Source organism: Mizuhopecten yessoensis, unplaced genomic scaffold (genome assembly GCF_002113885.1).
Source record: "Mizuhopecten yessoensis strain PY_sf001 unplaced genomic scaffold, ASM211388v2 scaffold11069, whole genome shotgun sequence".
NCBI classification, from domain to species: domain Eukaryota; kingdom Metazoa; phylum Mollusca; class Bivalvia; order Pectinida; family Pectinidae; genus Mizuhopecten; species Mizuhopecten yessoensis.
Genome location: NW_018408864.1, coordinates 1993157 through 2015746, shown reverse-complemented (window position 1 = coordinate 2015746; position 22590 = coordinate 1993157). Strand labels below are relative to the sequence as shown.

The 22590-nt window shown below is 35.2% G+C and overlaps 1 protein-coding gene across 3 annotated transcripts; it reads right to left on the bottom strand.

The window, feature by feature from the left end:
- Positions 1-1984: 1984 nt before the first annotated feature.
- On the bottom strand, positions 1985-12288 carry LOC110465300. Of its 3 annotated transcripts, none has more exons than XM_021521013.1 (5): positions 12205-12288; positions 7926-8029; positions 7117-7225; positions 3089-3188; positions 1985-2758 (listed from the first exon to the last, which is right to left on the bottom strand). In XM_021521013.1, the coding sequence occupies exons 2-5, from the start codon at positions 7963-7965 to the stop codon at positions 2684-2686; spliced, it is 324 nt and encodes a 107-aa protein (XP_021376688.1). In that variant the 5' UTR covers positions 7966-8029; positions 12205-12288; the 3' UTR covers positions 1985-2683. The 3 variants fall into 3 exon arrangements, with proteins under 3 accessions (XP_021376688.1, XP_021376686.1, XP_021376687.1); XM_021521011.1 differs by having other exon boundaries at positions 12196-12278; XM_021521012.1 differs by having other exon boundaries at positions 12181-12273.
- Positions 12289-22590: the final 10302 nt, after the last annotated feature.

Genomic DNA, 22590 nt, shown 5'->3' with positions numbered 1-22590 from the left:
CATTGCAATACCAACGAAGGTCTTTTATATTCATACAAAACCTGACTACTTTGAAAACACAAGGAATTAAATAATCCCTTACTTGAATTAAGTACAAAATATTAATGTAAATTAAAAAATAATGTGAATGACATTTATCTCAATATCAAAAATTGTAAATGGAAGTGATGTCTATACAACAGTACAGTAAAGTTTAGAAGAAAAAAATAATATACACACATGGACACAATGTGTTGTATATACTTTAAATGTATTGTTTGATATAGAGTAACATTAAACAAATATAACCATGAACATTTCAGCAGTAACAGTACACAACAAAGACATTCTATTATCTACGACCAGGATCGGTAACAGTAGTAGTAGCTGATGTTGATTTTCTAATTGATTGAATTTGAGCGGTTATTGTTGTGCAGGTTTTTTTGAAAATCGAAGGATTCCGTCATTGTAAACCAAGGGTTTCTATATGTCATCTCTGCTTGGCTGACCACACTTAAACCCCCCTGCAATATTAATACAGGAATAGGTATTGAATTCTGTGACAACAATGTTTTAGTTCTGCTTCTGGAACAATTTCATTGTTTCATCTTAATGCAATATTGTACATACTACTATCAGACGTAAAACTATTAAGACAGATAAATAGTTTTACGTCTGATGGTAGTATGTACAAGGAATTTTGTTCACGAAAAGACCAATAAATCCACAAAAGTAATATTTTTTGCAGATTTTTTTTAACCATCGTATCTAGAAAAGTTCTTAATTTCAAAAGATAAACTATATATGGAAGAAGAATGGTTAAATAACATTTGGAAATTAAGTTGAGTAAAGCACTTTTTTCATCATCTAAGGAAGCACTAAAACCAAAACACTTGATCTTTTAATAATGCACTGTACAATTTTTAAACTAAACGTCATTTCAGTATATGTACATAATTTCACCTATAATATTTTGGTCTAGATTTCATTGAAAACAACCATGCTCAACATCAAATATGTCCAAAAGAAGTCCTTATCTCCAAAAACCTTCTATCTATATTTCTAGCACTGTTTCATGGATATACCTTATTGTAGGCAAGACATCACATAACAGAATAAAGGAGTGTAGATAAAAGTGTATTTATAAACAAGAGGCCCATGGGCCTTAGCGGTCACCTAAGAGTCCTACAGTATTATTTTTTGTTGTTGAAATATGAAGTGGAGATAATGATGTCAATCATCCCTACCAAAATTGGAGTAAAAAATAGTTAAATATAACTTTAAGTCAAGTTTGTCAGGACAATGAGTTGATCATTACTAGACCGAGTTTCAGTTAATTCAGCCTATTAGAACTTGATTTTAAGTTTTAAATATGTTTTTTTCCAAAATGGTAGCCATGGCAGCCGTATTGGATTTTTGATGGACCCGAAAAATAACAACACTTTGTCAGGAACATACGTTGATAATTCCTACCAAGTTTCAGTTAAATCGGCCCATTAGAACTTGACTAAGTTTGAATTAGTTTTTTTCAAAATGGCCGTCCCTGGCGGCCGTTTTGGATTTCTGATTGACCCGAAAAATAACAACACTTTGTCAGGAACATAAGTTGATCATTCCTACCAAGTTTCAGTGAAATCGACCCTTGAGAACTTGACTTTATGTTTGAAATAGTTTTTCAAAATGGCGGCCATATTAGATTGCTGATCGACCCGAAAAATAACAACACTTTATCAGGAACATAAGTTGATCATTCCTACCAAGTTTCAGTTAAATCGGCCCAGGAGAACTTGACTTTATGTTTGAAATAGTATTTCAAAATGGCGGCCATATTGAATTTCTGATCGACCCGAAAAATAACAACACTTTGTCAGGACCATAAGTTGATCATTCCTACCTAGTTTCAGTTAAATCGGCCCAGTAGAACTTGACTTTAAGTTTGAAATAGTTTTTTTTAAATGGCGGCCGTGGTGGTTATATTGGAATTCTGATCGACCCGAAAAATTTCCAACAAGGGGAGGTAATTAATATAATCCAGTGTTAATGCCTATATAGTAATCTCTAATGAGGGAGATAATCCGGCGTTAATGTCTAGCTCGATCTATGATACAATTAGTCCTTGTGACTTTTGCAATATACTTTGTACCTGCTCTCTTCTTCTGGTAATCATGATGTAAAGACTAGCATTGCAACACATAATATTGGGTTATAACAAGCAATTCAGTTTATTGTCTGTTGTAACCCAATTAAAGACAGTGAAATGAATTCAATAAACAGTAATACATGCATATAAGATTTTTCTAAAAGACCCATTATCAACATTTTTTTACAAGAGATTTCCTTCAATCAAAATACATGTAGGTTATATCATGGTCATCTCCAACAAGAGGAGATAATCCAGTATGATACCTATATGGTATTCTCAAACGAGGCGAGGTACATGTAATCCTATGCTGAAGTCTATGATTATGTCAATACATGTTTATCCAACGAGGGGAGGTAATCCAGTGTTAATGTCTAGCAAAAAGAGATCACATTGTTATTATGTATAATGTACAGTTTATAAATGTGAACTATAAACAAAATGCTGTGTTAGAATATTCCAGGATTGTCTCTTAAAGTAAAAGCTGTCTTTGATCCTCTCTGAAATCCTGATTACAACAAATGCTGTACTCAACCATTCTAAACGTATTGATGATGATGTGTTTTATTTGTCACTAAGATTAAAGTTTCCATTTTTCAAATCCTTTTCTATCCGCAGGACTGCCTGCTTCTTCTCCTTCTGTAAACCGAAGAAAGCATTACATCTGAATGAAGTTATCATATTGAACAGGGAAAAACCTATATCTCAAATTTTGAAAATGAAATATGAACATTAAACAATGTAGAAAGTGAAACAAGAGTTGTTTTCACTGATGAATTAAGCATTTACTGTTTCACCCTGAATCTCCATATAAACAATCTATTTCCACTTGCAGTTCTGCCATACAAGAAGAACAAATTTGGCCATATTGAGTATACCAGATAGCTTGGAGATTAAGAATCTATTGGAGTACTATTGGAATATATTACTCCCCAAGACAGATATGAGATAAAAAGACTCAGGACTCACCTTTAGTCCCCCTTCAAGGTTTGAAGTTTTAATTAATCCCTTAATGACGTAATTAAATCCATACAAGTCATTATCCTTCCTGGTCCGAACTCGCAGCTCCCTGTAAAAATAATGAGAAAAAGAAATAAAATAAGATAAAAGAGGACACAAGCAATATCTACGAAACTCATGATAAAACAATACAGCTGATGTGTATGAAAGACAACCTTGAAAGTGAGTTTGCCATTTCACATATTTACTAGTACAGTATATACTTAAAGTGAAAGAAATATAATCAACCATTGTAATATAAAGAAGATCTGTTAAGTTATTCCTTTAGCCAAATATAACATGCACAACGAGGGATCAAGGGGAACGTACATATCAAATTTGAGAAAGATCCCTCAAGTTATTCCTGAGAAATGGTACTAACAAACATTCAATGTCAAAAATCGAAGATGGCTGTCGGTTGGCCATTTTGTTTATCTGATCAGTTTCAAAAGTAAACATGAACAATAAAGGATAGCGGGGAACCTGCATATAGAATTTGAGAAAGAACCATCCAATGCTTCCTGGGAAATAGCACTAACAAACCTTAAAATCAAAGATTTGTTTATCCGATCAGTCTCATAAAAAAATGTGCATAACTTCATACATGTACCAAAGGGAACCGACATAAAAAAATTAAGAAGGATCTTTCCAGTATTTCCTGAGTAATAGCCACAACAAACCTTTAATGTCACAATCCACGATGGCTGCCTGTCTGCCATTTTGTTTATCTGATCAGTCTCAAAAGTTTATATACACAAGTAAGGACCTAGGGGAACCTACATACAAGACGTGAGAAAGATCTCACCACTACTTCCTGAGAAATAGCGATAACAAACCTTCAATGTCAAAATCCAAGAAGGCTACCTGTTGGCCATTTTGTTTTTCTGATCATCTAAAAATTACATATGCACAACTACAGACCTAGGGGAGCCTACAATAATGTACATAACAAATTTTGGAAAGATCCCGCCACTACTTCCTGAGAAATAGTGATACCAAACCTTCAATGTCAAAATCCAAGATGGTGGCTGTCAGCCATTTTGTTTACATGATCATTCTCAACATTAAACATGCACAACTGCAGACAAAGGGAAACCTTCATATATAATTTGAGTTGGATCTCTCCAGTACTTCCTGAGAAATAGCGATAACAAACCTTCAATGTCAAAATCCAAGATGGCTGCCTGTCGGCCATTTTGTTTATTCAATCTGTCCCAAAAGTTAACCTGCACAACTATGGACCAAGGGAACCTACATATAAAATTTGAAAAAGATCCCTCCAGTATTTCCTAAGAAATAGCCATAACAAACCTTCACTATCAAAATCCAAGATGGCTGGCTGTCGGCCATTTTGTTTATCTGATCAGTCTCAAAAGTTGCCTTGCACAATTAGGGACCAAGGGGAACCTACATATAAAATTTAAGAAAGATTCCTTTGAAACTACCTGAGAAATAGCCATAACAAACCTTCAATGTCAAAATCCAAGATGGCTGCCTGTCGGCCATTTTGTTTATCCAATCTATCCCAAAAGTTAACCTGCACAACTATGGACCAAGGGGAACCTACATATAAAATTTGAGAAAGATCCCTCCAGTATTTCCGGAGAAATAGCGATAACAAACCTTCACTATCAAAATCCAAGATGGCTGGCTGTCGGCCATTTTGTTTATCCGATCTGTCCCAAAAGTTGCCTTGCACAACTAGGGACCAAGGGGAACCTACATATAAAATTTAAGAAAGATCCCTCTGGAACTTCCTGAGAAATAGCCATAACAAACCTTCACTGTCAAAATCCAAGATAACTGCCTGTCCGCCATATTATTTATCTGACCATTCTCAAAAGTTGCCTTGCACAACTAGGGACCAAGGGGAACCTACATAAAGAAAGATCCCTCAGGTCCTTCTTGAGGAATACCAATAACAAGAATTGCTTTAGGACGGACGATAGACGACGGACGGACCACGGACGCAGGGCAATTTATATACCAAAACACACAAATAATAATTAAAGCAAAAATATTAAACTAGTTGAGTCCTGATGGTGACCGTGGGTGATCTCCAGGAACCTCATACAATCTTTTTCTTTCCTGTATGCTTTTACAGATATATTGTCCAAAGAGTGAAGATAATGTAAGAAAATTAAGTGATTTTTACCATGCTGCGAGAAACTTTAACAAGAACCATCATGAACTTGAATTTTTTTAATGTACCCCTCAATCTTTTAAGTCTCTTCTAGCTAAAGGCTGAATGTTTCAAATAACATGTTAATCATTGTGCATGCTAAACAGTCATTTATCTTGTTATAGATGCCCTGTCAGTGATACTCTTTAATCTGTGCTGTTTTAACAGAAATCTGTGATCATTGTTTAATATCATTTCTGTAAGTAAACCTCCGGGTCTGTTTTAATTCAATTCAAATCAAAGTTTATTCTAACCGAAAAATGATTTTAAAACATATGCACCGGCCAACCTCATTTGATGGAAATAAGAGTAAATTATAAGTTACACCAAGAAATGATTCTAAATCCAAAGTTACTGAAGTGTAAATATTGGTCACAGTGACCTACATTGGATAAATTGTTGTAGCAATCCTCACTGTGTATTTGTACAAAATTAAATTTGAGACGGACCTGACAAGTACATTGCTTTTAAATTATAGAACAAAGAATTTTTGATAATTGTAGACAGAAGATGATAGAAAATTTATCAAGGTCATCTAAAGGTTATTTATACCAGCACCTTGTTGATAATGTTTGTCTTCAATTTAACTTATGTAAATCTATAGAACCTAAGTACAAACGCCTAATTACATGTTTTAGATTTGTCGTCTCATGATTTAAATTTTGAAGTAGGTAGACGGACCGATGTTGTTCGACAGAATAGATAATGCACTTGCTGTGCTTCTGGTGATATAGAAGATGAATTTCACTTCATCCTAAAATGTCTATTATATCAAGACCTGAGATGTAAATATATCATGCGATTCTATCACAGAAGTCCTAATGTTTTTAAGTTAACGAAATTATTGAGTACTAATAATGTAGAAGAATTATGCAATCAAGGAAAGTATTTATATTGTACTATGAGAAAACGTAGAGAAATCAATGTCTGATATGGAAAACTACTTGTGTGCTCTCCACTTCATCAATTTAAATCTGTATAAAAATCTCTTGTACATGTGTTATATGATGTAATTGTTTGATTTTCAACCTATGAGTTAGATGGCTCTGGGAAATGAGGAAACATCCAGAGAAATAGCGATAACAATCTTCATCAGTCAAAATCTAGCATGGCTGCTTGGCAGCTATTTCGTTCATCAGTCTCAAAAAAAACATAGACTCAGGCTAGGGGAATCTACATTACGTAGAAAACAAGAGGCCCAGAGGGCCTGTATCGCTAAAGCACTCTATGGTAGGTGCTGTAAGTACATATGAAATTTCAGAAAGATCCATCCAGTATTTGAGATATAGCGAGAACAAACTATAAACAGAGCCCCACCCCTATGCCCCTAGGGGGGATCATGCAAAATTGAGACCCCTTGGCCCAAGGATGCTCCTGACTAAATAAGGATAAAATCCCTTAATCCCGATGGTCTAAGAAGGATTTTAAAGGTTTTACCTCTATTTCTCCTATTTGGCCCTGTCCTTCTGCCCCCTGGGAGACCACACCCACTGCTTATACAAAATTGAGTCCCATTGGCCCAAGAATGCTCCAGACTAAATTAGGATAAAATCCCTTAATCCCTACGGTAGACGAAGGATTTATAAAGGTTTTACCTCTATTTCCCTTATTGGGCCTCGCCCCACTTCCCCCAGGGGGGCCACACACCCCGTTTATACAAAATTGAGTCCCCTCGGCCTGAGGATGCTACAGATTAAATTTAGTCAAAATCTACTTCGCCGTTCAGGAAAATGAAGGTAAAGTATGTTAGATAAAAAGTAAGGAAATTAAACATGCTAGTCAAAAAGGTCAAAAACAGGACAGAGGACAGACTCACTTTTGTGCCTCATCAAAAGTGACGCTAAAAGCCAGCTTTGTAAAATCACCAAGGTCCTTCCTCTCTATCTTGAACTTTCCATAATCCTTTTTGTCTTCCACAATAGCAACTGTCATTAAAAGACAACAACAGGTAATATTCAGTGAAATTAATATACATTTTGAATAATTTATCTTGGTTAAACCATTAAAGATCTTTTTTTCTGTAAAGAAGCATCAATATAACACACCAGTCAGTTAAATGAAACAGTTTATCTTAACGTTAACACAGTGAGTCTTTATTACAGAAATGTTACATAAATATATTATACTGAATGAAGATGAAAAGAAGTTGGAATATGTTCGTATCAAGGCTTTCATAACATGACTAATAGTCTATGATATACTTTTACTGAAGTTGACCAGAATTCGAGGAACTGGCGAAAAAGATGAAATAATAAAATGTTACGCACTGTCAATCAGGATTATATTTATTATATTTTAAGTGAAAATTTCTCATTTGACCTTACTTTGTGATACTAAGTTCCTAACCAAGTGATTAAGCATAAGGAACCAGTGGGAACATCTTGATGGACTAATTAGCAAATTGCCTAAAGTACATAATGATGTCACAAATACATTTTAAAAGTTTTTTCATGCTTCCATTAAAATTTTGTTGAGGGATATTCTCAGGTTGACTCAGGGCACTGTCACCCTATAATAAATGTGATAAATCTCTAATATTGGTAAATCATTTTATGATTTAGAATGATTTATTTATATCGGCTGATCCATCATAAATTATCATCAAGTACAAGTACAGACACTTACATTGAAGAGCCGAGTAGTCTCCCTCCCAGCCGGATGCCATGCTTTTCAAACCTGCTGTACCTGGCTCACTGCTGTAGAAGACTCTTCCTTTAGAAATAGCTTACCTATTTCAAACAAAACAAAAATATTGGCTCAATTATGAATTAGTAATCAAGAAGGGCAGATGTGTCAGGCTATAAACTGCCAACAACACTTAACGTTAACTGTGTGGTATACTGAAACACTAACCACCTTCTTTAAATCAGTTGTCAAAAATTAACTACATTCCAAACGATATTACTCAATCTTTCCTCCCTTTTCCTTGAAATGAGACTGTGTTGTGTTAGAATTAATAAAATATTGCCTGTGTGACCCGTACAGAAACCAAACTGTTAGTCAGAGTTGCCAGTGCTTTGTCTTGTACTTCTGGCCCCAAATGAATTTATCTATACAACAAGATGCCCTGTATCGCTCACCTGGATATGTTTAATGTACTTGATATGAGGTAAAGATGTACATATACTTACATTATGTATGCTTTGACCCACTGACCTAAATAAGTTTCATTTTTACATAACACAGATGACCCCATCACTGCGTATTGATACACTACAATGACATAACACAGGGGGTAGTTGGTAGACGATTGGAGAATTAAAAGCACTTAAAAAATATAAATAAAATTACCAAGAAATTCTAACACGGTTCATGGAATATGTCCAGAAAGCTAATGTTGTTATGACCTCATGAATGTTGAAAAAATAAAATTTTATTCCTTAAATGAAATTTCAAGATCCATCCAGTATTTCTGTAGATATAGCAAGAACAAACTTCAAATGTAACAAGAGGCCCATGGGCCTTAACGGTCACCTGAGTCTATAGTATTTATTTTTGTTGTTGAAATATGTACCAATTTGAGTAAAAAATAGTATAATGTTAACTTAACTTTGTCAGGACCATGAGCTGATCATTCCTAGACCAATTTTAAGTGAGATCGGCCTATTAGAACTTAGTAGCAAAATAGCGGCCATGGCAGCCAAATTGTATTTCTGATTGACCCGAAAAATAACAACACTTTGTCAGGACCATGAGGCGATCATTCCTACCAACTTTCAGTTCAATCGGTCCAGCAGAACTTGACTTTAAGTTTGAAATAGGTTTTCAAAATGGCGGCCGTGGCGGCCATATTGGATTTCTGATCGACCCGAAAAATAACAACACTTTGTCAGGACCATGAGGCGATCATTCCTATCAACTTTCAGTTCAATCGGCCCAGCAGAACTTGACTTTAAGTTTGAAATGTAAAATGTTAACGGACGACGGACGACGGACGACGGACGACGGACGACGGACGACGTACGACGGACGACGGACGACGGACGACGACGGACGAAAACGGATAGCAATAGGTCACTTGAGCTAAAGCTCAGGTTACCTAAAAATCCAAGATGGCGTCCTGGTAGCCATCTTGTTTGAATGAATACACCCTTATAGTAACAGGCAATTCTAGATAACTTGATAGACAAAATTGGGATAAAATCCTTAAAATCCTTATGGTAGAAGAAGGATTTCAAAGGTTTTACCTCTATTTCCCCTATTAGGCCGCCCCTGCGCCCCTCTGGGGGCCATACCTACCGTTTATACAGAATTGAGAGCCCTTGGCCCAAGGATCCCCAGACCAAATCGGGATGAAATCCCTGAATCCCTATGGAAGAAGAAGGATTTTAAAGGTTTACCTCTGCTTCCCATATTCGGACCCTACCCTCTGCCCCCAGGGGAGCCTTACACACTGTTTATACAAAAATTTAGTACCCTTGGCCAAAAAGATGCTTCAGACTCAATTAGGATAAAATCCTGTACAGTAAAAGAAGGATTTTAGAGTTTTACCTCTATTATCCCTCTTAGGCCTCTCTCCTCTGCCCCAAGGGGAGCCACACCCACCATTTACACAAATTAGAATGCCCTTTGACCTAAGGATGGCCTAGAACAAATTGGGATGAAATCCCTTAATCCTTAAGGTAGAAAAAGATTTTTAAATAATTACCTATTTGCCCCACCCTTCTATCCCCAGGGGACCACTTATGCATTTATAAAAAATTGACTGCCCTTGGCCCAAAGATGCTCCAAACCAAATTGAGTTAAAAACCACTTTGCCGTTCAGGACAAGTATCGTTTAAAAGGAAAAGTTGATGAATAGACAGATGACCGACGATGCACCATGGCATAAGCTCACTCGCCCTTTGGGAAGGTAATAATAATAATAATAATATACAACATTTATATAGCGCCCTATATAATTTGTAAAATTACTCTAAAGCGCTTTACAACATATGGATAATAGTAATGGTTATAACTGTGAAAACAAAAAACAACAGCTTACAATCACTTTTATACATTTAAGCAAGCAATGTGCACATGATTGAACAAATAATAGGGTGGTATTTACATAACGTCTTTGCAATGATTCTAAAATGCAGACGTGAAGAGGTGAGTTTTGATGTCCCTCTTGAACTTGGCCAGGGTATTGGACTTTCAAATTGCAGATGGTAAGCTATTTCACAATGTAGCCGAAACCCTTTCAAAGCATCGGTTTCCGTAGGTCACAGTACGAGATTTTGGGACATACAACAAAGATTCTGACTCCGACCGCAGTGATCGTGATGGCTGATACAGGGTAACAAGCTCCTGTATGTACTGAGGAGCTGTTCCATTCAGTGTACACCAGAATTTTGTACTGCGACCTGTATCGTACAGGTAACCAGTGCAACGAATAGAGCACAGGTGTGATGTGCTCTCTCTTTCGAGTACGAGTAACTAGCCGTGCTGCAGTGTTCTGGACCCTCTGCAGACGACTAGTTAGTTTGTCAGATATACCACAGAGCAGGGTGTTACCATAATCCAACCGAGAGGTAACAAGTGAATGCACCAAAATCTCGCATGCATCTGCAGTTAAAAACTGCCGAATACAGCCGATGTTCCTGATCTGGTAGTATCAGGATTTGGCAATCGCGTTCATTTGTTTCTCCATGTTCAGTGAACTATCAAAGTATACCCCTAGGTTTTTAACAGCTGGAACAGTCTCAATAGTTCTGGCACCGACCTTGAGCTGGAGAGCCATTGTTTGCCGACGCTTTGGGGAAAAGACGATTAGTTCCCTCTTTTCCTGATTAAGCTTAAGCATGTTGGCGTTCATCCAGATACTGATATCTGTCAGACAAGCTTCCAGACTTTCTGAGACGGTATTCCAACTGTCCTGTGGTTTGATGACCATGTAAATTTGTGGTCATCGGCATAGCAATGATAGCAAAGGTGAGCTTAATTGCATCAGTACCTTTTTCTCATTTGAGATTATGTTAATCAATTAAATATTTAATAATTAAACAGGAAATAAAAAGTGTTTCCAACAGGAATCAAATCAGCCTCCACCTCACCCTCCCAGCTATCCAGTCGGCCGTTCTTACGATGGTGCTTAGGAAGTAAGCTTTCTGTAGCAGGATGTAATTGAGAAACGTAATCATTTTTTAAATGTGCAATACTACAACTTCCTTATATATAATATGTGTGTCCAAGGATTTATATTTATGTACCAAGCACCTGCCAGTGGATATAACTCATTAACAAGACCCACAGGGTCACGCACCTACTATCAATCCTGATTTTGTGAGACTTTCAGCCGCTGGGTACGCCCCTATCCAATAAGGTACCCAGCGGTTGAAAGTCTCACAAGTTGTTTCGGGTTGTTTCGCCCGAAATCCTGTTCGCCCTAGGTTGTTTCGCCTTAAAACAAAAATATTAGGGCGAAACATTGTTTGGTATTTTCTTTCAATTTCGGTAGTTTAAGTCACAAATTGAGTGTTCTTTGTCTTCTAGATAATTTTTATCAATTTCATAAACAAAATGTGTTTGTCTTGTTTTTAAGCGAGTGTGACAAACGGCAGCTGTGAAAAGCTGACACTGCTCTCACATACTTACTCAGTCTCTACTTGAAATATACCAAACACCATTGTAGAAAGTCATCAATAAGTTTAGTTGATATATTTAAATATTAACTATTCTATATAAGCGCATGAATTACTTATTTTTAGGGCGAAATAACCTAGGGCAAACGGGATTTAGGGCGACACAACCCTTAGCGCGAACGGGATTTAGGGCGAAACAACCCATTTCCAACAAGATCAATAATGACAATATTAATAGTTGTGTTGTGCAGGACCTGTCTTTACTCCCTTATAAAAACAAACGGAACACTTGTCAAAGCATATCAATGCATGCTAACGTGTGTAGTTTAAACCTTGTAAACCTGTGGAGTAGAAGCCCCTGTTCAAAGTGTCGAACCGAAAGCAGGACGGTAAACAACGAAACGAAACCGGAAAACAAAATTACAAACTAAGAGATGGAACGGTATGCAATATTTTATCCGGATTGCAGTAAATGTCGTTCTGAAGACAACAATTCATGTGGCTACATACTGTATGTACAATGACAATGACATTTATAGTTTCCAATTGTGTTATTACAAGTCTCAGTAGTAAGACCACAATGTTGAACTCCATTTGAAGTTGCATGTGAAATATTTTGTTTTCAAATTATACCGTTCAGAAATAAACAAGAGGAGTGAAACATCAACAATCGTCAATACACAAACGACCAAACTGGACTGAAAAGTCGATTTTTAAAAAAATGCAGACACTAGGCTTGACGAAACTTGATCAAGACCAACATAAATCAAAAGAATACGAATAAGAAGGGATCCCGCCCGGAGCAATAAAACAGTGAAGAACTAGTGAAAAAATTCACTGATGTCTCGACGGGTGAGATATTACTGCATGTTGCATGTTTAGTTTCATGTATTACATTTTGTAAACGTTACAAAAAATCCCATTGCATATTTTGACGGGAGACATCGTGATGGGGTCACACTTGATACAGTCCAATTTTAATATTAATAGTTTAATATTATTTAAGGAGGGAAGGAGGAGGCACAATCGGCGCCAGCGAAAATCAGAGAAAAGGAATTTGTTTGTATGTTGTATAATATTTTTGAAAAAAAAAGTATTCTAGTTACCATTGTACATCTCCTGTCCATTGTCCTTGTTTAAGAAAGAATACGTACTATCGCAGTGTGCACAAGACCGTTGTTCGAACTTGAAATCTATCGAACCAGGGCAGAATGTAATCAAAGAAAGTGTGTTGTTTGTGGACCCCTGGGGAAGTTCATTGTACAATGATAATAAGAACATGTGTTCCGGAAGGGTAAGCGTCTTCTGCTTCCGACGATCGGTCCAGTCCAGTTCCAGGTGACAATAGCTGTGCAGGATTGATCTGCTGTATGTTGCAGGAATATGACAAACGTCGGTGGGGTTGATATCATTGTGACAGAAGGCCTAGGGTGACAATAGTCGTAGGGATTGATATCATTGTGACAGGAGGGTGACAATAGTCGATGGGGTTGATATCATTGTGACAGAAGGCCTAGGGTGACGATAGTCGTAGGGATTGATATCATTGCGACAGGAGAGTGACAAATGTCGGTTGGATTAAAATCATAGTGAAAGGAGGTGACACTATTCGATTATATATTGTGTGTGTGTGTGTTGTTACGCTTCCCGATTATCACTAATTGTACCAAATTCTGATCCACTTATGACTTTCAATGTTTGAAAATAATTTACAGATATTTTCAACAATTAAAACACCAACGCGTCTTCATGTGTTCACATTATAAAACATAGCGCATGCTTATTAGTATCTACCGACATTCTTGCTGCTCCCATGTAGAACAAACATCCAACTACCAGCATCATTGTGACCTCATACGGGATACTTTTACTATAACATTCCTGCTTCTTTAACCTATGGAAAATGCTTCTTTGTGCCGAATGTACCTGTTTTCTGTAAATCAAAGTTGTAGAAAATTTGTTTTTGTTATCTTTAGAAATATGCAAAAAAAAGACGTGTCTTACAGGGTCAACTTCTTAAATGGCACACCTTAAGATGATGTGGAAAACCATTTCAACGATTCAACCATTTCCTTACAATTTTATATTAAAAAAGTACACGCGGTTTCGTCATCTTTTGCTTCGTATTTATAAGATATCCCTCTCTGCGTTTTCCTTAAAAGTGATTGACGTAACGTCATCATTCACCACGTAGTGATTTTTTTCTTAAAAATATATGCAAATAAATAATTCCCCACATGTTATTATTAAAGCCATCGACATCAAATTATCCTCAATGTTGTGGGATGTTTTCAAATTTAAAGTAACGATATTATACATATTTTTGTCTCTCCATTAAGAAAATATCACCTTTTCCCGCTAAAACCAGTTATTTCGTTCACTCTGTTTATGCAAAAATTATGAAAAACTAAATCGTTAAATAAATGCCACATCCTTCAAACACAATATGTCGGAAATGTGAAAACGGATAATTAGAAAATATACATAAAATGAAACCCTGAGATATTATTAATACGTATGCATGTTTTGGCTGTTATTGTGTGTAAAAAAAACAACCATAAGACATTCACTAAAAACGTTAAATTTTGTTCATAAACAAAACAAGAAAATGACGTTCGAATTAACGTTTTCGACGCAAAACAACGTAGCGTTACATGACGGCTAGACATGGGGAAATCAATGCTGTGCAGCGGTGTTAGGACACACGATATAGTTAAGTTATGCTTCAAAAAGCTGAGTCAGAAAACTTGCAAATGCTTGTTTTTTCATTAAAACAAACAGATGTGTCATTTCATTCGAAAGTCACAAATATGGTATTTTTTCTTAAAAAGTCGCATTTTACGGACCGTTACATAACGGCTAGACCCAGTAATATCTTAATTCCCCAAATACTGTCGCTCCAATTTTTATAAACTTTTGCAGATTGTTTGAATAGATTAAGAACTTGCACCAAACATAATACAGGCAAACGACATAACATATTCATCTAGAAATCATATTGCGAATGAACGCATATTTTGAACAACTAAAAACATTACACAAATGATACAAATGGGTTTCCTGTATTTTTTGCAACTTTCAAAATGATATCGACTTTCAAGTATCATATTATTCAAGATAAAATTGTTATATAGCTTTAAAATTCAAACATCTGTAGAATGGGCCCATATTTTACTTTTAAATAGTCATTTATTTAAACGCGTAACCCGTTTACGTTACACATTACATTGGAGTAATGGCGAATTTTGACGTTATATCGGTGATTATTACGTTGCGCTCGAAACATTTATATATTCTAATGAAATATTCAGGTAGATAAAAAAAATCTGAATAAGATGGTATATAATAACATATATATTTGATCCTTATTCAGATTTTATATAGCGCTGATGTAGCGAAATCCGCGACTTTTCGTATGTGCGTCAACATCTGACGTTACGTCTATGTTATTAGTTTTTAAACAAACTGCTAGTATGGTGACAAAACAATAGCAATTCGGTTTTTTTATGTGCAATGTATTGTCCTTATTCTCTCATATGTAGCGGTTTGTTCCTCTACGGTATAGGACCGATGTACAGGCGACATCTGGTGTTTTGTCGAGGACATCTTCAAACCATGGATACATTAACAATCCCGTTCAAGTGTTGACATTTTACTTTTGTATTTTTATTTTCATTGATAACTTATATAACCCGACCATTCTCCTGACAAATACAGAGGAGTATCGCCACTCCAAATCCATTTTCATGGTAAATATGGCCGCGGTATTTTTCTCGTATCGCCCTTAGCGACATGTACTGCCACGGACTTAGATAATCGAATCGAATTCCGTGGTACTGCCGACGCCTGATGGTCTTTTGGGTAACGACCGCGGAGGACCACGAGGGACCACGAGGGATCGCGGGGGCACAAATGATCATCAAAATCCTTCGCGATTGAATGCTCATGATACACCGGCGTAATTGGTCTATCATCAAAATACGCGGTGATTTGTCATCGAGGAAACGCGTCACCTTAATTCCTCAAGGTTCGCGGATTGTTCGTAATGGCTATAAACTGTACTGTATATGTGATAGTTCAACTGAAAACTTTGCCTGAAATTAACATTTCCTGTGGTACTGTTTCGATTTGAAGGCTAAAATATAGTTGTTCTATGGTAAATTATTTAATCAATCATAACAAATTACTCAAATTGATACTAACGTGAAAAAACATTTACCCTCCACTGCATGTACATCTATATGTATAACTAAAAGTCCGTACTTTCTGAAGTTATTTTGACTTATAATTTATTCATTGGAAAACATTCAAATAATTCTACGCTATGTCCCTTTCTTGCAAATGAGAAATACATTCTTTTATACTAAAATTCTAAAGAAGCTTTAAAAAGATGGAACTTCCCATTTCTCTCGTTAATTCTGATAACAAAAAGTAACATTTAATGTCATTACTTCAGCGGATATTATTTTCTTTAGTTTTACTCATTGAATAAAAATCCGTGTTGTGCATAGCACTGGCCAACGTAAATATATAGTTCAGAAACTTTGCCTGTAATTGGTTATTTGACTTGAGCAGGATTGTGTCGCCCTGGTAAAAGGAAAATATTAGGCATCACAGTGACTGGTCGTATCCGGAGTAAAAAGATATACATTTTTTTTTTTTAAATACACTTTCTGTTTTAAGTTTTTACCTTGTTTGGATAAGATCACCAATATACATTTAAGCATTGATCTGGTCCGGGTACAGTGAAACCTATGATCATATTACTTTCAGATGATATTCATAGGCAATGTGAATGCAAACTGGACAGGCTTTTATCAATACATGACAAATGAAGGCAATTCAGGGCTTAAAGTTACAGTGTACTGCTTTCAAAATAAATCTGGACTTGTTTCGGTTTGACAAGTAAACTGATTAATGTGCTGCCAGTTTCTCTTCAGTTTTGTTTGTGCCTTTTCAGATTTTTGGTTGTAAAATTAAAACCAAGTTTGAGCGAGACACAGCTTACAGTTAGTATACCTCAGGGAAGCCTGGTCTTCTGATGTGTATCATGTATGTCAATGACATAACACTTAATGCCACCTAACGTAATTTGCATATATAAATTTGAATGCTGATGATACATTAGGAAAATTAATAAGTGGTAAATCGGTATCTGTTACAAATGAAACCTTTAATGCTGATAAAACCTAGTGTATGACTGGTGTATATGTGTGTACAAAAACTCCTTAGTGTATCTTTGATTATTGTGGATTTTGGGTAATCAAATCAACAGTGTTAACCGGAAAATATGTTTTCAAAGTTTTAAATGAAGAGTTTTAAACGTTTTCCTAGCAAGTCTTCTCTTCATTTTTTAAAACCGTTTAACTTTTGTTTTGTGTTGTTTTTGTTTTTGTTTTTGTTATTTTGTTTGTTCAATTCCCAAAAGACTAATGTACGAACATCTTGGGAAACAGTTCTCAGTAAATGTTACTAAATAAGAGAGAAAAATCCAGAACCATATATTTGTATTGCTTTTTGCCTTTCCTGGAAAGGAAACCGCTCAGAATAAATCAATGAATGCGTTCCTTCAGTTTGGTATGAAGTATGATAGTGAGGTCGAACAGTCAAGGAGTGAGGAGGTTAAATAATGGCTAGTTGTTGAGCTTTAAGTTGAATCAGCGATCAGAGGTTGTTTCTATGAACTCTTTTGATGTTTTGGAATCTAACAAAGAAGATGTTAAGATAGATATGATGTCATATAATGAGATTGTCGAAAGATAATGATCTGATGATTAACATATTATCATATAATGTCAGAATATTGCGTTTATGCCTTTTTTGACTCGGTCAATATACAATGTAATATTGTTTAAACTTATGAGAAAACATTATTTCAAGATTGAATACGCTGCTTTATACTTACAAGGAGACGTGCATGTAGCATTTTCTTTAAGAGGCCGACATAAGGACTTTTGTTTTGTATTGACAGTTATAAGATCTTTGTGTTGTACATTTTATTCGTACTGTATGTTGCCAGCTCAGGGAATGACTAGTGATAGTAAGTGACAAATGTAGACTCATCAATCACAAATCGATTTTTTAACGCAACTTTTCATATACAATGTACCGTAATTGTAATTTACCATTCATTAATATTGTAACGTAACACAAACAAAAAACCTACAGCTGATTGGTGATTATTTCTGCTCTTGTTAGACTGATATTGATTTTATTGTACATCAGAAATATCACTTAATGTCATGTAATACTAGAGTTTGGTGACAAACATGAAGCCTAAAGTCAGGGGGTGAAACTCGAGCAATTTAAACAACAAGGGTTCTGTGGCAAGGTATACACACATGTGATAAACAATAAATGCTCAACTGTATTTATGAATGATTTTAATTCTTTCATCAATATCCACATTTCTGTACAACGTGCAGGGCAATCATGTTCTCTTGGTCATGCACCAGTCAAACAACATTTTATGAACTAGTTTAATTTAAAGTTAACAAATTCTGGTCTGATTAAACAATTTATGAAATATTTTCCTGAAATTGCAAAAATCATATTTATGAGAGGATTGTTAAAAATATTCAAGTTGCATTAGTGTATCAATTTCATGTCTATTAAATTTTACCGTTTTCTAAGAAACTCATTCCTCACAACTAATATGTTGAGATTGACAATTTAAAACATATAATATTTACAATTGATTATCTGAAATACACACCATAAGAATATAAGGTAGACACACGAATGTCAATCAATGTTTAGAAGGCAACCTGAAAACTAAGATGTCGAATGAAATACATTTTTTAAATGGAACATTGTTGGCATATCATGTAAGTTATCTTACAAAACAAACAGATTACATTACTCTTTCCGATACAAACCTTCGACCGACAAATTGTTTAGCATACACACATACAATTTTGTTTAAACAGGCCATGGATGCTGTCAGGTTTTGTTTTACGCTGAAACTACCTTTGAGAGGGGGCTCCCCGTCATAGTGGACACTAAAGTGATTTCCCTTACGTTATTAAAAAGACCCATACCCCCTTTAAAAATACCAAATTCTTTCGGCGATGTTCTCTGGTGACCAAATAAACAGAATTTTACATAACGACTGTGTTCATTGATGAAGGGGCCACATACACATAGAATAAGAACGCAGTATAACGAAGCTGTTCACTGTTCAATAGCGAAGGGGTCGAATAAAGACAAATCTTACATGACAACAATGTTCACTGGTGCTTTGGCCTCATCACACAAAGTGTTATACAACAACAATGTTAGTTGGTGATAGGGCCTCATCACACAAAGTGTTATACAACAACAATGTTAGTTGGTGATAGGGCCTCATCACACAAAGTGTTATACAACAACAATGTTACTTGGTGATAGGGCCTCATCACACAAAGTGTTATACAACAACAATGTTACTTGGTGATAGGGCCTCATCACACAAAGTGTTATACAACAACAATGTTCACTGGTGATTGGACCACATCACACAAAGTGTTATATAACAACAATGTTACTTGGTGATTGGGCCATATCACACAAAGTGTTATATCACAACAATGTTCACTGGTGATTGGGACACATCCCACAAAGTGTTATATAACAACAAGGTTACTTGGTGATTGGGCCATATCACACAAAGTGTTATATTACAACAATGTTCACTGGTGATTGGGCCACATCACACAAAGTGTTATATAACAACAATGTTCACTGGTGATTGGGCCACACGACATAAAGTGTCATATAACAACCAATGTTCATAGGTGATTGGGCCACATCACATCTAAGTGTTATATAACAACAATGTTCACTAATGAATGGGCAGTTTTGGGACTTTTTTGTCAGAATACATAAATTAGAAGAATAGATAAGAAAACGAATCAAAGTATACCACATCAAATAGTTTACCATGAGTTTTATTATCTATCTCGCCTCCTCAGCGCTAAGCTAGTTTTCCATACAAATTGACAAAAAAAGAAGAGAAATGATAGAAATCTCATATTATGTATGTATCGTTAATGAATATCTAAACGATAGTTGATTGTAAAACATAATCAGTTTGGTAGAGCCTACACAAGCTTATATTCCAAACACTATCATATGCGAATTAACACACTCGTCAACTAATCTAACATTTCTAATCGTGTTTTAATCAGCTATATGTCAACATTCAATTGATGATACTAATTTTATAAATAAATAACTAATAAACATAAGCTTTATGTCGACATCCCAAAGGTGAAACTGATTTCATAAATAATAAATAAATGATTAATAAGCATACACTCTATGACAATTCTAACACACACAGGACGGGAGGGTTACACTCTTGTGACGTCATAAATTGCATTCGTTAGTTACATACTGATGTATCAACACACACATTCATATATATGATATGTATATTTATAAATATTATCAAATGTTGATGATAAACACACAGACACACGCACACATACAAAGAAAGAAATCATTTTTCAATAAAACCTCGAAATCATTACCAGAATGTACACATATTTTCTATTTTCTAAACAAAGCCTCCCTTGGTACATATCACCAATTTTGATACCAAAATGTGGACAAGTGGTGGCAGTATAACGACGTTTTTGTGTTTACTTTATTTCTAAAGCGAGATGTAGTAATTTAGGTTCCAAATAACTGCATTCTTCAGGACTGTTGGGTTTCTCATCTTTTAGAGATTCTACAATATGTGTGTATCTGTTCACATAATAAATGAAGTTGATGAAGTAATATATCACATATGCTAAAAGCAATTGTATTGTTAAGATTTTACTTCTAACAGACAGTACAATCACAATTTCATGTTATTTTTTATACAAGTTTTCGCGTCTAGACGACTGTTATTCGCGATCCCGTTGTATCATTTCTAATAAAGCATTTCTGACAATATTAATATCACACCACATGTAAAGTATTGTAAAAGAATTGTACACCAGAAAGAAAATGACGAACCAAAATAACGCATATAGGTATGTCCTTTTTAAGGTATGACGTTATCATTAGCTTAACAACATTACATTGGGATGTCGTAGTACTATTTATACCACCTACATAATTTATAAGTTGGTAAAAAATACTACAAAATAACGTTCATAACATAATTGTTGACAAAATGAAGTAAAGAAATTGTAGATTCAGACTTTTTCCTATTTCAGACATGTGTGTTGTATAAAGCTTTTACAAATGCCTCTTTGCATTTACTTTTGTTATTGATGCGGCATTATCACAAACGTAATATATACAGCCGACAAAAGGTGGTTATACAGGTTATTATGGCAATGCTAGCTCTCTCATTGGGTACAACTATATAATTAGCCAATCAATTTCACAGAAATATGGATATTTATACATGGCAATCAAATGTTAATGTCGCATGGTCATTTCATTGAACCAGCAACACATGTAACGCCTACCATAATTAGTATACTTTAGATTTTGTCAGTGTATTTAAAAAAAACCTTCTTTTATCTGAAATGTTTCTTGATTATTGAAAAAGACTTTCAATGGTGGTTGTTTTCTGGAAAAGTTTCGATTTTAAATAATGTATTTTTTTTAAAATTCGTCCATGATTCGCAATAATTAGTACCCTAATTGTTACACCATATCACAGGCTATGAAACGTGTATCTTTTTCTATTAGCTCATGTGCCGATTGCAACAAATATACTGCTTTTATGAATATCATATTTAACTATATTTGTATATATATACACTTTTACATAGCATCTGGTCATAAGGACCAGAAATCAACATTTAAACGGGCTTATAATTACCCCTTGAAAACCTCCATAATTTAATCGACGGACGTAGTTACGTTTTGGTTCTGGGACATGTTTCCTTTGAAGTTATCGTTTATTCTTAAAATGTCACTGAAAACATTTTTTTAGTGGAAATGCTGATAAAAATCTCTTTTGTTATACAAACAGAAGAAAATACTCAATTTTAATTTTAAAGAACTATTCGAACCATTTTCCGACCGTGCACCAATAGGGGTAGCGTAACAATTGTGGTATCCTGACGTTACACTACTTTGATAGCGTGACTGATTTTGTTTTAATGTGAAATGCAAAACAAGCGTTTGTGTGAACATCACATCGATGACGTTATTGTTTAAGTACATATTAGAAGGGAATAAGCTACGTTAGTTTTGCGGCAACTCTTTCTGAGGCGGTATACTCCATTCTAATTCGGCGAAAGTTTACCCATATCCTGAATGATGATGTCATTATTCGAAAGTATTATCATCCCCACTTTCAGTAGTAACACGGTAGACAATGAAGTGACATGGTGTTTTTTATAATAATTAGAAACCTACAAATTGTAATTCATTGATTCATGAACAAAAATTGAGACAAAAATTAAAAACAAATTAAACAGGTAAAATAAAGACAACAGAGTTGTCGTTGCTGAATTATATCGGGCACTGCTCACACCCGTGACAGCATTAGAGGGTGCTATTATTTCAATTAAAGTGTCAAATATGTCAGCCCATATGAATAGGAGTTTAATTATAATCTGTGTAAAGCTGTAACACAAAACGGGATGATTTTGATTATAAATACATAAGAACAATACAAAATTCATAACACCAGTTAACATAATGTAATTTTACATGATCACATGTTTTTGAATAATAATTCCGGAATCAAAACGTCCATCACACATTGGCATCCAGTTCTACATCTACATGTATTT

Coding starts and splice junctions, on each gene's coding strand:
- LOC110465300 (XM_021521013.1), bottom strand. CDS start 7,965: ATGGCATCCGGCTGGGAGGGAGACTACTCGGCTCTTCAAT. Junction 7,226..7,925: donor AGACTACTCGGCTCTTCAAT/GTAAGTGTCTGT, acceptor TTTTAATGACAG/TTGCTATTGTGGAAGACAAA. Junction 3,189..7,116: donor ACTTTTGATGAGGCACAAAA/GTGAGTCTGTCC, acceptor TTATTTTTACAG/GGAGCTGCGAGTTCGGACCA.